We start from the raw sequence: 16,521 nt of genomic DNA, 5'->3' as shown, positions 1-16,521 counted from the left end.
CCAGGTTCTGGCTATGATAAACATAGTTGAGTACATGTCCTTGTGGCACGATTGAGCATTCTTTTAAAAAAAAAAAAAAAGAAATAATTTAAGGAAGGGTATGTCTTTGATAGATACATAGGCCTAGTAGTACACACTGGTAATTCCAGTGACTCAGGAAGCTGAGGCAGGAAGATGGTAACTTCAAAGCCAACTTAATGAAAGACTTGTCTCAAAATGAGTAAAAACAGGACTGGGGAATGAATGCAGCTTTGTGGTCAATTTTTGGCCCAGCATGCCCAAGACCTCAGGTTCATCCTTGGGAGTGTTTTAAAAAGTTGAGAGAGATCTACCACAGCTGACCAAACAGATCAGTTATGAAAACATGAATTACATTTTGGAGGGAGATTATTTGCGACCTATACTGCAAAATTCCCTCAAACTCAGGCAAAGTATAGGGATTAAACTTAACTTTAACAGAAAGAAAATTTTATATATATCTGTAACCCTGAGCTTCCTTGGCTTTTGCTATGTAATAAATAAATCAATAAATCGACAATAATATTCAAGACAATGGCAAAATCTAGAAACAAAAAATTGCTAGTAATCTAATATCATAAAAAAACCTAAATCAAGTCATATAATAATAAAGTTTTAAATGGAAGCAGCAAAAAAATATCAGGCTGCTGAGAAAAACAAGGTGACTATTCAAAAGAAAACAGCCTTTTCAAAGAGGACACAAGATGAGCTGGACAATTAATGTTGGAGAGAGGGGGCATCTTCAAGAATACAGCACTGATACAAACAAACCACCACAAGAGGGAAGAACCTCTCTAGTGTCTTTCCTCGATTGCCATTTAACCCAGGCAGTTAACAGTGGAAATGCAACACACTTAAGAGATCACACACAAGAAAAGGGCCCAGAATCCAATGCACATGCCCAAGATAGAGCTAAACTCTTCCAGAGGACCTAGCTTCAATTTCCAGCACCCTGTGGCAGCTCACAGCTGTCTGTAACTCCAGGGGATCTGATGCCAGCTTTCTAGCCTCCACAGGCACTAGACGTGGTACAGAGACATACACACAGGCAAAACATTGTCCCATACAAAATAATTAAAATAACAAGAGACAAAAGGGTGTATTACATGAAATTTCAGGGAATTCAATGCCCAGCCCTGGAACTCTCAGAAGCAGGAGTGGGGCAGGCAGAGCAGAGAATGAGCCTGGCTGACTGCTTTCCAGACACTTAGTGGCAGACCTCTACATAAAGACGCTCAGACCTCTCAAACACAAGCCTAGATAGCAGGCATCAGATCTTAAAGGAGACTATGATCATAGATTGAGCCTTATTTCTTTTATGAAAAAATCTCAAAGTATACCATCAATGTACTCAATGCATTCTTGGGGGAGGGGAGATGGACACTATTTAAACAAATGTTCTATTAATAAAAAAAATTAATGTGAGAAAAAAGAACAAAACTATGCCACACACATTGATGTTTCAAAAGTTTTTGTTATTTGAAGGTGTCTCAATACAGTTTTGCAGGCTGATCAAACCTGTTATCCGTCTGCCTCTACTTTCCATTTGCTAAGATCATGGTTCACAAGACATATCCAGCTGAAGAAATGTTAAGAAAAATTATGATACTAATGAAGATATCCTAAGTAAAGGACTAGCTAAGTTCTATAGCACAAAGAGTGACAGTGCATGACCTGAACGGTTTATTACAGAACTAAGAATGGTTTAATGTTAGGAAATAAAAACTAAAAATAATGAAAACAGAATGCTTAAGATGACATCAAAAAGAAAAGTATAATGGCTAAATAACCAAGTCAAAATGCCAACACTCATTTCTGATTAGGGATGGGGAGAAGCTAGGAGACAGGTCAGTGGAAAAAGCCCTTGCTCACATAAGCAAGAGGATCTGAGTTCAGATTCTCAGAATCTAAGTAAAGCCAGTCAGTCACATGAACCTGTAATACCAGGGCTCCTACTAAAGATGGGAAGAAGAGACAGGAGAACCCCAGGGATCTCTTCTGGGCCAGTTAGCATGGCACACCAACATCCAAGGTTCTTCTCTGACCTCTGCACAGGTTTGTGTGTGTGCACAGATGCATGATATGCACACGCTCAAGCAAGCACACACATAACACAAAGAAACTTTGGGGGGACAGGGTGTTAAAAAGTTAGGTGTGGTGATACATAGGTCTTCCTCAGCTACATAGTGAGTGGAGGCCAGTATGGGCTATAAGAGACACCCTGGGTCAATAAAGACAAAACAAAACCACAAAGAACTCCAAGCCAAACAAACCTTATCTACTAGGAAATTACAAGGAACTACAACTACCACCTCCCCTCCCCCATTTTGAGACAAGGGCTAAGGGTTCATTTATTTCAGGTTGATCAAGGATCATAGGTATACAACCCATGCTTGGTTTATGCTGTTACTGGAACTAACCCATGACTTTATAGATATCAGGCAGACATTGTCTAAGTGAGCCCCTTCACACGGGTGTGTGGTGCACACAAGCACATGCACAGGCAAAGGAATACTCTTCACATCACTCAAACTCCAATCCAGCATTCTAGTCTAGGCATGAGTTTGAGGAACACAAAACTAAACAAACCGGGGGGCAGTAGGCATTCCTTTAATCCCAGCACTCAGGAGGCAGAGGCAGGCGGATCTGAGTGGAGGCCAGTCTGGTCTACAAGAGTTTCAGGTCAGCCAGGGCTACACAGAGAAACCCTGGGAGTGGGGAGGATGGGGACGGACAGGACAGGAGACGACCATTTAAGACAAACACACACATACAATCCAGTGCCTGCAAATTACAAACTAGCAAACAACTAACTAGAAAGTACAGAAAACAGCAACTATAAATAAGAAAGATACCCTCGCCGGGCGGTGGTGGCGCACGCCTTTAATCCCAGCACTCGGGAGGCAGAGGCAGACGGATCTCTGTGAGTTCGAGGCCAGCCTGGTCTACAAGAGCTAGTTCCAGGACAGGCTCTAAAAAAGCTGCAGAGAAACCCTGTCTCGAAAAACCAAAAAAGAAAAAAAAAAAAAGAAAGATACCCTCAAAACAGTAAATTTGTCCCATTCAGATAACAATTTGGAGTAAGGCTATGAAAGATGAAGAAAATGAAGCAAGCAAGAACCATATTAAATACAAAACCAAAAGCTACAGTGACCAGGACTAGAAGACCTGGATAATTCATAATTGGGACAACAGAGGATTAAGGAAATTACTTCACCAACCAAATAAAGAACATCTTGAAAACATTTCAAAATACCAAAGAGAATTTCTTCCTGCAATTCGAGACTGTAAAATCAACTATCAATAACTGAGAAAAATAAAGGTCATTTAAAGAGAACGGAAGAAGGTTGGAGAGATGGCTCAGAGGTTAAAGTGCCTGCTGTGCAAGCACTAAGTTTGGATCCCCAGGACCCACAGAAATCAACACATGGGCATGGCAGTCCTCGTCTAACAAGTCCCTCCCTGAAAGTGTTACAAGGAAGCTCCAGAACAAGCTAGCTGTTCAGATATCTCCAAACCAGTCTATCACTGAGATCTGGGTTTGACTGGAAGACAGATAGTGGACGAGCCTCAACATAATCTTGAGGCCTCCACATGCACCCCCCCACAAGCATGCTACACATACATACACATACATACTACACATGTGAAAATGGAAAGAAAAAAGGAATGGAAGAGTTTTGCTCTACCTAATACAGATTAGTATAAAAATAGTTAAATGCAGAATACAAACAACTATACAAATCAGCAATGCAAAAGGCAATAAATTTGGTTATAAAAAGTTTGAAATTAACAATAAAGCTAGCTACTTGAGAAAAAGTCTCCTTAAAGTCCCATAATGGCAGAAGTATCAGATCCTTAATTAGAGTACTATATTAAAAAAACATTCAGAACTCATAAATGCACTCAGCAAAATGACAAGCCACATCTGACAATGTCTCCCCTACTTGCAGAGGGGTTATGTCATATAACTGTAATCCTTAAACAACATTTAAATATTAGTATAAAACCAACTACATATTGAGTAAAAATCTTTCCTATAATACTAAAATTAAAAACCACTAACAACAAAAGTAATAAACATTTATCATCATCTATTTAACATTTACATCTATCAGCAAAATAGCCAAAGATTTGCTATCTTTACTACAAGGGATACAATCAAGAGTATCCACAAATAAGCCAGACCTCAGCTGTTCAGTAAACTGTTAGTTCTTCAGAGGGTAAGATAACTGTTCTATGAATGAACTGGCTCTAAGTCCACACAGATGTGTGCATCAAACTGTTACTGGATACAGGGCTTTTGTTTACCATGGCAAAACCTTCAGTATCGCCCAGTGAGTTACACATTACATTATGGCACATCCATACAGTGAAATACATACTACATAGATATTGAGAAAACAAAACATCCACTTGTATGGACAAGGAGCTATTCGGTAACAGATTAACAATACTTTTCTCCAAGGAAACAGAATTATAGAATTTCTTCTTGGCTCCAGGAAGAAGAAAGCAGAAAGTTAGTTTCCAACCAAAAAAATTAAAAGCTTATAAAAAATTTACAAGAGAAAAAAATCCAAACAATGGCATTTGAATCTGTTATTAGTCCAGCATGCCCTAAGTTACAGTGTTTACTCCTTTCATAATAAAAGGCCCATCCCCACTTACATTAGCTGGTTGCTCTCAACAGGAACATCTGTGTCTTCACTGAGTTCCAAGCTATTACGCCTGTAGGTCGAACCAACACTCAATCCATGAATTAATAATAATGAGGTAGAAAGAATTTTCTTCCTCACATTGCCAAGGAAACCTCTCAGCCACAATTGAAACACAGGACGTGTTTTTAAAACATCTTTAAAACATCTCCCAACTCCTGGAAGATCAAGTCCATTTGCATAACCTCTGTCAGACTGGAGACAGCTAGCATTAGTTATCTCCTCAAAAACAAAATGTTCATTTAAAGATGAACTTGAGAGTCAAAGAGTTAAAAAGAAAAAAAAAAGAATCCATCTTCCATAGCTGAGCAATACAATTAAAAAATAAAAAGATGAAAAAATTAAAAAATGAAAAAACAAAAAGCGAAAGCAAAAAAACACCACCAAAATTCAATAAGATCCAATTTCTGGTCTTCAAGATTTCTTCACCTATTAAGAAAAAAAACAGAAACCTTCCCCCATCTTTATTATCTGTATAATAAAAGCATACTGTATGTAAAAATATAAAGTGTTTTATGTATATAATATGCACATACATATATATTAACAGGCTTATACACACACACACGTACAGAAATAAAACATTTGGGTAATTATCCCTTTAAAATATAAAAGCCTCCAGATTTGGGTTCATTACAAAAATAGTGAACTTACTTTTCTACCAAAGTACCATGAAGCTAATGTTACTGAATTTTACCCAGCCACAAAATCAAGATGAAAAGAAATCCATATATATGGATACACTGATATTTATGTCAATGTCTATGATATGTATTAACAATCATTATCAGGGAGTGTTTAACCAAAAAAGGTAGAAGCAAATAGTTACAGAGTAACTACAAAGTGGAGCAGCCAGCTGAAGAAGGCAGAGCAGCATTACAGCCATTCCCAACCAGCTCAGGCAAAACAGAGACACTAAAGGAAGCTGTTTCTCCTCCTTTAGAACAAGACAAGCATCACTGGCATGGCATTCAATGCTGGCCCTGCAAAGGCTTGTTGATACACTAGTTCCAAATTCTTTACTATTGATGGTTATAGCTAAAGACTTCACTCCAGTTGGTAAAGGGGTAAATTTGGGGGAGATGAAATTTCACTTCACAATGAGTGGTACATTCACCATTTAAGAATTTAAAAATTAAAAAAAAAATTATTTCAATACACAGAAATGAGTTTCAAAACTAGCCCAGTAACAAAGCCATTTGGATTCTTATGTAATAAATACTACATACTTTCTAGGCTAAATCTTGCCAAATACTATCCAAGACAAAACTAAAATCAAGACTTTAAAAAAAAAAAGTGGACACCTTTTACTCACACTTAATACTAGTCAATTTTCCAGGAATTTTTTGGGCAGGGAATATCCCCAAATCTAAAATGAAAAAAAGGAAAAATTGGGATCTTACATTAGTTATTCAGTCTGAAACGTCTAACAGACTTAATAAAAGTCATTATTTTCTGGCCTTCCACTCAGTCACAGAAACAAACTCAAGAGTGGAAAGGAACCAGTAGGGCCACTGAGATTAGTTCACTCATTTCAACAACGCTGCCTAACACAGTAAAATATAACTGCTTAGTTCAGTTAATACAGTGGCCCAAACTTCAGTTAGGAATACTATGCTATGGACCACAAAGTACCCTTTAAAAAAAAAAATGAACAAACTATAGAAATATTCTCTGGGAAACTCATACTGGGTTTGCTATTTTCATGGGATTTGCATTCTAAATACCAATCGATTTCAAATAACATTTAATGGTTTTTACTAATAGGTTATACAAAGGCACCTATATAATCCCTTTTTTTGTACTATATTACAAAACTAAAAGAGTTATTTTTATCTAATTGTTTTGTAATCTTTTCCTTTTATACAGACTTAGTCCTAAATTTAAAGGGCAATTTTATCTTATCCAGTCATTTGACAATATAAATAAACCAGTATGAGGTAATTATGAATTTTCAAAGATGAAATAATTTTGTGGGTTTATTCTGTCAAGCTGTATCAGGGTTTTAAAGAAATCAAAAAAATAGGCAAGGGAAAAAATATGTTAGTGCAGCCACTAACACATTCTAAACGCCTTTGTGCTCACAGAAGTCCTGAATCACTATAATCACTGATTTCAGAGTAATCAAACCTCCATGTTGGAAGAAATGTTTACTCAAATCATTCAGTCTACCAACCAGAAATACCTAAGCCCTTCAGAGCTGCACTGTATCTTCTCATTAACACTCTTTTTTCTCGTTCAACTGATATGACACTTTGTAGACGTTAGCTACACTGAGTTACAACTGTGGAATCTTCAAAGTCAACCTTCACTTTATCATCATCATATTGCCTCTGTCGAGTTTTCAGCCTTTTTGTACTTTAAGATTTCCCCAGGTTTTCCATTTTTGTAAGACAGGATCTTAAGATGTTGGCCCGGCTGGTCTCAAACTCATGTGCTAAAGTTATAATCCAGCCTCACCATCTCAAATAGCCGGGAATACAGGCACCCATGACCACACCCAGCTGTTTTTTTAAAAGAATAAATAGTATGACTACATATAATAACAATAGCAATAAGATATAGTTATATAGCAAAAGCTGCTCATTTTAAGTAGAAAAAGAAAGAAGAAATTAAGGTAATATTTCTTTTTCATTGCTCTGAACAGCCTTATTTTCAGGGTTGCAGCTCAGAATCAATGTAGAATAGTCATAGTTAACATTCTCCAAGTTCATTTTCAGAAATATCAGCTGTTCTATATTATCAAAGTCCATGTTCATGACCTGCTTTGGATGAAAGTGGCTGTTTGTGGTAAACACGCACTCAGATTGCCAACTACACATAGGGCAACTCAGATACTGAACGGCAACCTGGGTTAAAGCTGGCCATATGCTCACCTTCCTCTGCCAGTAAACCAAAGGGTCATCACCTCCTGAGAGCTCTGAATACTTCTCTTTGAAGTACTCATCCACTACTGCTACAGCACAGGGGAACAAGAAGCTTTTGCTTCCAATAGCAGCACTGTCTGTGGCTGAGCTATCCATAGAACCTGAATTGGAGGTGCCTTCTTTTATAGAAGCAAATGAATCAGTTCCTAATCTAACTAAAGAGCCAGGTGCTTCCGAGGTTGCAATTTGGTAGGCCCCGGGCGAAGATTCCATATAATTACAAACCTCTTCTGCAAGGATCTGTTTGTAAGTTTCTAAATCAGCACCTTGAGGGAAAAAGTCTTCCAAACTGTTCTTAAAACAAGGATCTAACAAAGTAGCCAAGATACAATGCTTGGATTTGAGCATGGCACTTAGTAGGGCATCAGTTTCAAGTTTTTAAAGATAAACTGTCCACCAGATTGAGAGCCTGAGTAATACCTCTGACTTGAAAATCTTCTCTGAGTCTCTGCAGGGAAAAGAGGAGATGATGGATTAGGGGTAGCACCTGATTCAATCCCGTGGTCTTGACACTCACTTTCTGGGTGGCCTCCTCAAATGGCTTAAGAATATCACAAACGTATGTCATTAGAGTCCACTGAAGGGAAGTAAGCACAACCCCACTGGCTCTACCCAGACTGTGGTGAACAGAGTAGCAATGCTCTAAAAGCCATTTTAACATGTAGAAAGTAGAAATCCAGTGGCCAGTTTCATCCTGCTTCAGATTCTTCCATGGAAGCTGGTGATCATTTTGGAACTCTTGTAGTATCTGGCGGGCTTTGACTGAATGGCTAAAATGATGACAGGTTTTTCTAGCAGCCACCAACATATTCTCAATGCTTTTGTGCTCACAGAAGAAGTCCTGAATCACTATATTTAAACAATGCAGGAAGCATGGCACATGGGTAAAACCACCACTTTTGATTGCATGTACCACATTAGAGGAATTGTCAGAAACAATGAAGCTAGGGATAAGGAAATTAGGAGAAAGCCACAGACCAATCTGGTCATTTAATTCTTGTAAAATGTTAGTTATCAAAGAGTCCTTGGCTAATCCTGTAACACAAAGTACTGCCCACTTTCTAAAATTGGAGGTCCTACCACTACTTGGGGAAGATGCAGTTTCCAAAGAGACCCAATGTACAGTCACAATGAAATAGTCAGTGGAAGGGTCATGGGTCCATAGGTCAACAGTCAAGTGGATCTTTTGGCTTTGAACATTCTCTAAAGTTAAGAAAATTTGTTCTCTAACAGAATCATATAACTGAGGTACAGCTTTGGTGAAAAAGTAAGTCTCCGAGGGCAATCTATAGTCAGGAGCAACAATCCGTAGGAACCTCTGAAAAGCTGGGGTTGAGAAATAGTTGTAAGGATGCATATCTTCCACAATCATCTGAATAACTGCCTGGCTTATCTGACTGGAAGCTGCATTTTCACAAGGTGCTGTTGTTTCTCTCTCTTGTGCACACGCCAGATTACCTTGCTCAGCAACAGGAACAGGACTCTCAGATCTATTTTCAACTTCTAAAACAGGAGGTTCATCAGTATCAGAGTCACTAAGGTCCTCAGCTGTTAAATCCTGGCTGCCTGATGACTTCTCTCCATGCAAAGTATCATTCAAGAGATCGCTGCTCTCAGTCTCAGTCTCATCTAATCCGTTTCCAATAGCACCATTGTCTTTGTTGGCAACTGCCCAATGGATGGGATGTGTGGCCTGAAGGTGTCGTTGAAGTGTTGATGTTCCTAAGTGGGAACCTGGCCTACCCCTGCTCACACTTCTTTTACATATGTTACACACAGCTCTTGAGATGTGCTGAGGATCAGTATAAAAAAAATTCCAAACTGCAGATGTCTTGGCTCTGGTTCCAGGAATTAAGGCATGCTTGACAATGTTGCTTTTGATGAGAAATCTCCCTCTTTTTGCCCTCAGGGCGTCAGATGCTGATTTATCACGTTTCTTACCCATTCTGTTTTCATCTAATGAATCAGTAGGAATATACTCAAAGCTTCCATTGCTTTCAGGAGAAGAAGGAGATAAAGATAAATCCAAGGTAAAGTCCTCCTCCCCATTAGTGACGCCATACTTGTTGGCCCTGGTCCAGTGAGGAGAATGCCTTGCCTGCAGATGTCGTTGAAGAGTAGATGTACCAAGATGGCTGCCTGGCTTACCCCTGCTGACACTTTTCTCACACAGGTTACAAATAGCTCTCCAGGTGTACTGGGGGTCAACATGAAAGAAGTGCCATACAATGGAGGTCTTGGCTCTGGTACTAGGTAGATAAATTTGCTTTTCTATATTGCTCTCAAAAAGACTTTCTTCATCTTGCTCAGGGGCACTGGAAGCTACCAAAGCAGGGGCATCTGCAACAGGTCTTCCAGACCCCAAATCTTTACTAAACTTTTTGGCAAGGATCAGTTTTTTTCGGCGCCTTTTCCCCTTAATTCGCAAGCCCTTCTTTCTTTTCTTCTTAGCAGGCAATTTTGTCTCTTTATTCACTCCTTCGGCCACCATCTTTCCCTCTACCACATCATCTTCTGGATTCGAATTAATGGAAACACATCCCAGAATCCCAGCATCACTAAAAGTACTGCATCTTCTGCCAGGAGAAATCGAGGAAACTGGGCCACTTAAAGTACATACACTCATTCTCTGTATCTCCAAAATCTGTACCAGAACCTTTCCGTGGGTTCACAACTCCGGCAAAAACACAGCTGGCCCTCTCCACTTGCATTACCTTTCCTCCAGTTTCTATGGAGAGTCAAATTCCCTTTCAACCAATGACTTCCAAGCCAGGTTATTTTTGGAGGAAAAATGGCAGCAATGGAGAACATTCCCAAACTCTGTCTTGCAAGGCTTTAGGAGAGTCCTTTAAACTTTCTGATTCAAATAGTCCAGTGTCCTCATGTTACAGAAAAAACAACTGAGGCCCATTTTCCCACAGTCATGGAATCTGGAGCAGCTAAGGGTCAAGTCTTCCAAATCGAAGGTTCATATTAAAGCTGCTGTATCAAGAACTTCATCTGCTGAAAACGCCTTCAGTTTTTAAAATATGTACTTTTAATGAACCCACATGGCAACAACATTGATTTTTCCATTAATTTGGGGATTATTTTCAGGAATTTCACTTAAACATAGCGCATCATTCAACAGTCCTCGTTTCGGACTGTGATTTGCCAATACAACCCGAAAAGTCAATTCTGGAAAGCTAAATCAGACTCCACACAGTGATCATTAGCAGTGAACTCTAGCTGTGCCCTTCCTGTTCTGACATTCTGAAATATGTAGGTGGCTGAAAAAAATTATCTGGAAATAAAATTTTAAAACAAGGTAACAAACTATAATTTTCATTTACGGTTTCTATCAAGAGTTCATATTTTCAGACTGAAGCAAAGCGTTACAGACTGTTCGTAACTCACGAATCGGACATTCTATGAGCAACAGAACTAAAGAGAGCTTTAAACCACTTCCATTCCTTTTCCGTGGACTCCCCCCCCTCCCCTGCCTCCAATACCAACACGTTTACCCTACGAAAGCATGGCTATCACTAGCTCCACAGCCGCCTTCTCAGGGTTCAGAACCAAAGCCTGGTAGATGTCAACAAAACGAGCCTTCCCCATAGGGATCCGCACCGATTATGGGCGTCTAAGGGGTGTTCTTCATTACGGCCTCACCAATCCTACAAGAACGAAGAGTCCCTGTAGCTCTTGACTTCGAAGATGAGGGCTGGGTCGGGAGAGTAATCAGGGTGGGGAATGGCTACAGGACACCAGAGATCGACTATGTATGTGGAATATGAGAAAAATCTCCAAATAGGACCCTAGAGAGGAATGAGAGTAGGTAAACTCGGGTCCAGGCACTCGTTCTGATTTAGGGAGTGAAAACCGGCTAACTAAAAAAAACTGATGCTGGGAAGAAAGCAACCTAGTAGTCCGTTCCCGCTCCGGGGGTCCGAAACAGTCGCTCTACTGGGGCTACCCGGGAATCCCGGTTCGGGAACACCGGATGTGGGGGGAGGGGAAGAGGTTGGTAAGAGAGCAGGCGCCGTGGGGGGTGGGGCGGAGCGGGTGGGGGTGGGGAGGGTGGGAAAGTGAGCTGGAGTCTGGCTAGAAGCCTGGCGGGCCAGGGCCGCGGGCGGGAGCCCCGGTGGCTGCCGCGCTGACGGGCCCAGCTCGGACTTCCCGGGCTAGGCCGAAACTCGGGCGAGGGGAGGCCGCTGCCACTCCCCTCGCCCTCTCCTCACCCCCCAGGCCCCAAGTCACCCGGGAATCAAAAAACGGGTCTAGTTACCAGAGAACAGAAACTTTACCGAACCGATGACACTGTCTCCGATTCCCGCGTGCTGCCACGTCTTTCTCTTTCCTTAGCCGCGGCCGCCCGCCGTCCTCACAGCAGCAGAACAAGCAGAAACCTATGCCTGCCAGCGTCAAAGATGGCGCCCGGCTACAGGCTGGGCTCTAAGGCTGGGCCAGTAAAAGTGCCAGCGCGACGCAAAGCGCAGGCATTCTGGGAGTTGTAGTTTCCTCTATGAGGCTAGCCTTAAGATGGCTTCTTGGGTCATAGGGTCGCGGCGCTAGGGAGGCTAGAGGACATGACTTTCTTTCTCTGGACCCCGGTGCCTCTCAGAAAATTACTCTTCACAAAAGCATTTGTTTTGTTGTAAAATCGCAGTAGATAATCAAAAAAAACTTGTTTTTAACCGAAGTTTATATAATGAATAACTCGTCCTAACTTGATATAAATTTAATTAAGGGACTGGAAAGATGGCTCAGCGGTTAAAAACATTGACTGCTCTTCCAGAGGTCCTGAGTTCAATTCCCAGTAACCACATGATGGCTCACAGCCATCTGTAATGAGATCTGATACCCTCTTCTAGCATTATATACATATAAATAAATAAGTAAAACTTAAATTTTAAATTAAATAAATTTAATTAAAAATCAGGGTTAAGGCCGGGCAGTGGTGGCGCACGCCTTTAATCCCAGCACTCGGGAGGCAGAGGCAGGCGGATCTCTGAGTTCGAGGCCAGCCTGGTCTACAAGAGCTAGTTCCAGGACAGTCTCTAGAAACTACAGGGAAACCCTGTCTCGAAAAACCAAAAAAAAAAAAAAAAAAAAAAAAAAATCAGGGTTAAATCGGGCTTTTGTGGCACACGCCTCTGTAAATTCGAGGCCAGCCTGATCTACAGAGGGAGTTCCAGGACAGACAAGGAGAAAGAGAGAGGGAGGGAGGGAGGGAGGGAGGGAGAGGGGAAGGGGAAGGGGAAGGGAGGGAGAGAACGAGGGAGGGAGAGAGCGCGCTAGAAAGTGAGCAGAGGAGGAGGAAGAGGAAGGAAAAAAGACCAAAAAACTGAAAACACACTAAATAAACCCTGCTCTGGGGCATCACAGAGTTTATAATTCAGTCATCTAGTAGGTTTATAATCCCATCACCAATTAAAACAATCCAGATGTGGAAAACAAGCTAGGTGTGGCAGAAACAGGAGGATATCTGCCAGTTCAAGTCGAGCCAGGTACATCTTGAGTTCCAATATAACCAGGGTTATTTAGAAAGACCCTGTCTCACAAAATAATAATAATAATAATGACAAAAACATACTGTAGGGTTGAGGATATAGTGGCTCAATGGTAGCATATATGACCAGCGATGCTCAGGGCTCTCATTTTGGGGAACTGCACTAACATTAAAGAAACTTCTTGGGGGCTGGAGCAATGGCTCAGAGGTTAAGAGCACTGGCTGCTCTTCCAAAGGTCCTGAGTTCAATTCCCAGCAAATCTGGCGTGCGGCCATACATCGAGGCAGAATGTTGTATACATAATAAATAAATAAATCTTTAAAAAAAAAAGAAACTACTTTTCAGCTGGGCAGTGGTGGCACACGCCTTTAATCCTAGCACTCTGGAGGCAGAGGCAGGTGGATCTCTGTGAGTTCGAGGCCAGACTGGTCTACAAGAGCTAGTTCCAAGATAGGCTCCAAAGCTACAGAGAAACCCTGTCTCGGAAAAAAAAAAAAAAAAAAGAAAGGAAAAAAAAAAAGAAAGAAAAAAAAAAAAAAGAACGAAAGAAAGAGAAACTACTTTTCATGCAAAGTTGAAAAACTCCTAGACAGGAAGTTGTGCTCAGGAGGGTTTCCTTTATTTAATTACATTTTTCTGTTTGTTTTGGTCTTTTGAGAGCAAGACACACTATGAAGCCCTAGCCTAGAACCTGCTCTGTAGACTACACTGGCCTCTAACCTTGGCAATCCTGCTTCTGCCTGCCTCTTCAGTGCTAGGATCACCGGCCTCTGCTATCATGCCTGGCTAGTTGATTTTCTTCCTTTTTTTTTTTTTTTTTTTTTTTTTGGTTTTTCAAGACAGGGTTTCTCTGCAGCTTTTTTAGAGCCTGTCCTGGAACTAGCTCTTGTAGACCAGGCTGGCCTCGAACTCACAGAGATCCGCCTGCCTCTGCCTCCCGAGTGCTGGGATTAAAGGCGTGCGCCACCACCGCCCGGCGATTTTCTTTCTTCAAACAAATGTGTGTAAGAAAAATAATTCATCTTGGTAAGAAAGTTACAAGGTAACACTGTCTGCAAAGCACACTCTGTATAAGCCTGGTGGCCTCAGATCCCTGAATCCTTATAAGGTTGTCCTCTGACCTTTGAAGGCTTACAGTGGCAGGCTCACCAATAATAGTAAAAAAAAAAAAAATGAAAATAACATTGTGAGGGGACCCAGGGCTCTTAAATTCAACCCCCAGGTTGGGGAGTGTCAGGAAGTTTAGGGAGAACTGGTGAGAGGGAGGAGGGTTTTTTTTTTAATTAAGGTTGGAGAGTGAAGAAGGAAAACAGACAAGCAATCGCCTCTTTCACTATTCACATTATCCTACACTTTCCCTTCTGAGTTTTACCAAAAACCTAAGCAGTAGGTTGCTTCTAAGGCAACATTTTCCGCACTTTGGGTGAAAGACAGAGCTTTGTTACTGAGGAAGGGTGTACTTGATAGTAAATCAGGACAGAGACAGCGCGCTGTGCTGCTCTGGAGTCCCTGCCTGGGAGAGGCCATACCTCCATTCTTCTGTAGTTTACTGATGGCGCAGATCAACACAGGTATGAGAGGGGGCCAAACAAGGGCCAGACAGTAAGGGAAGGCTGAGTTCCACCCACCACACGGCTCCCTGCAGCCACTCAGGGAACTGCCGTCATCCACTGCCGTCATCCCTGCCTGGGACTGACTGCTCTCAGGACCCGCTGCCTGCTGCCTGCAGCCACTTTGGGGACCTGTACATGGTCTCATGGCCCGCTGCCTGCTGCAGCCATTTGGGGAGCTGCCCATTTATTTCACCATTACACTTGCCTTTGTGGGGAACATCGGTTTGGAAGCCTGCACGTTGCTTCTGGGACTATACAAGGGTGCAGTTGTTCTGGCCGTAGTTTGGGAGTCCATAGTCCTAGTTACTATCAGTCATGGGGCAAAACTTCCTACGGTTTTTACATTATGCCTTTACCTTGTACACTTTAACATTGACTTTAGTTTCATTTTATTTTTTTTTTATGGTGCCAGAGATTAAACATGCTAGGCAAGTGTTCTACCACAGAGCTACATGCCTAGCCTACCTTGTCAACTGTGCGCGTGTGTGCACATGCATGCTCATGTTCCTGTGGGAGAGGTGCATGTTAGTATGTGCAGGTGCATATATGTGTGTACTTGTATTTGTGGAGGCCAGGTCATCCTGGTGTTGTTCTTCAGAAGCTGTTTGAGAGATCTCTCACTGACCTGGGGCTCACTTTATTTGGCTGGGCTGGCTGGGCAGCAAGCCCCAGGGATGTGCACAACTCTACCTCCTTCACAGCGGGGGTTACAAGCATTTGCTACCAGACTTGGTCCAAGTCCTTATATGCTTCCATAGCAAGCACCTTAGCAACTGAGCCACCTCCCCAGCCCAACCCCATCAGTTTTTAATTATATATCTCCCCTTCATTTTTCACCTCCCACTCACACGCCTCCTTCCACCTCCACGCTTAGCATTCTACACTCAGGACCCCACCCCCACCCCACCCAGGGATCCCTGGACTCTGGCCAGGCATTCTTACCATTTCCCCAACTCCAACCGAGGCTTCCAAGTTCATTCCACTCAGGTTTTGCCCCTTCCACAGGGTCCCAGGATTAGATGAAAGTGCTCCCTCCCACTCTGCACTGACTCTCAGAGGGAGGACTCCCTGTTCACATGACAGCTGCCAGGAATTTTAGCCGGTTCACCTCTGCGGTTCTCCTCCCCAGCACCAGAGCCCAGTAACTTGCACATAATATTATTTAATTTAAAGAATACAAGCAACTCATCCCTCAAATGTTAAACAACCCAATTAAAATAAGGAAAAGAGAAGCCAGACAGCGGTGGCCTTTAATCCCAGCACCGGGAAAGCAGAAGCAGGCAGATCTCTGTGAGTTCAAGGCTAACCTGAGTTCCAGGAAAAGCTCCAAAGCTACCCAAAGAAACCATGTCTCAAAAAACAAACAAACAAACAAACAAACAAACAAACAAGGCTGAGTTCTTTAGGGCCTACCTCACAGTCTTCTTACCATATTAGATATTAGTGATAATGCAATCTACCTTTTAATATTGTACATGGGAGGCTGGAGAGATGAATTGAAGTGTGATCCTAATTAGTCTTAACAATAAAAACCCAGAGTCAGATATTGAGGGTGAAAACAGAAAGATCAGATGTAGTGTGGAGCTGCGGGCGGCTTCCCGCCGCCCTGCTCTCGACCACCAGCTAGCTTAAAACCCGAAATAACAACACACAAATTGTATTCTTTTATACACTGCCTGACCCATTAATTTCAGCCTCTTACTCACATCTTGACTAACCCATATCTAATAATCTTTGTAACACCACGAATGGTGTC

General features: G+C 41.8%; 2 protein-coding genes across 10 annotated transcripts in view; both read right to left on the bottom strand.

Annotated features, from left to right (window-relative positions):
- Positions 1 to 12,055, bottom strand: part of Zc3h11a (zinc finger CCCH-type containing 11A) — a 39,359-nt gene extending 27,304 nt beyond the window's left edge. For 2 of the 9 annotated variants that reach the window (XM_038348618.2, XM_038348619.2), the window contains exon 1: positions 4,687 to 7,263. The gene's annotated coding sequence lies outside the window, so the exon portion shown is untranslated. Of the gene's footprint in view, positions 1 to 4,686; positions 7,264 to 11,927 lie in introns of those variants that run through there. The other 7 variants (XM_038348613.2, XM_038348614.2, XM_038348616.2 and 4 more) reach the window with 7 other exon arrangements.
- On the bottom strand, positions 7,253 to 11,697 carry Zbed6 (zinc finger BED-type containing 6). Its single transcript, XM_042056003.1, is given in 2 exon segments — positions 7,253 to 8,038; positions 8,040 to 11,697. Coding segments are annotated over 2 exon segments (2,940 nt in total). The 5' UTR covers positions 10,287 to 11,697; the 3' UTR covers positions 7,253 to 7,345.
- Positions 12,056 to 16,521: the final 4,466 nt, after the last annotated feature.

Source organism: Arvicola amphibius, chromosome 12, assembly GCF_903992535.2.
Source record: "Arvicola amphibius chromosome 12, mArvAmp1.2, whole genome shotgun sequence".
NCBI classification, from domain to species: domain Eukaryota; kingdom Metazoa; phylum Chordata; class Mammalia; order Rodentia; family Cricetidae; genus Arvicola; species Arvicola amphibius.
The sequence above is the reverse complement of the archived record's forward strand: the minus strand, read 5'-3'. Positions and strand labels throughout refer to the sequence as shown.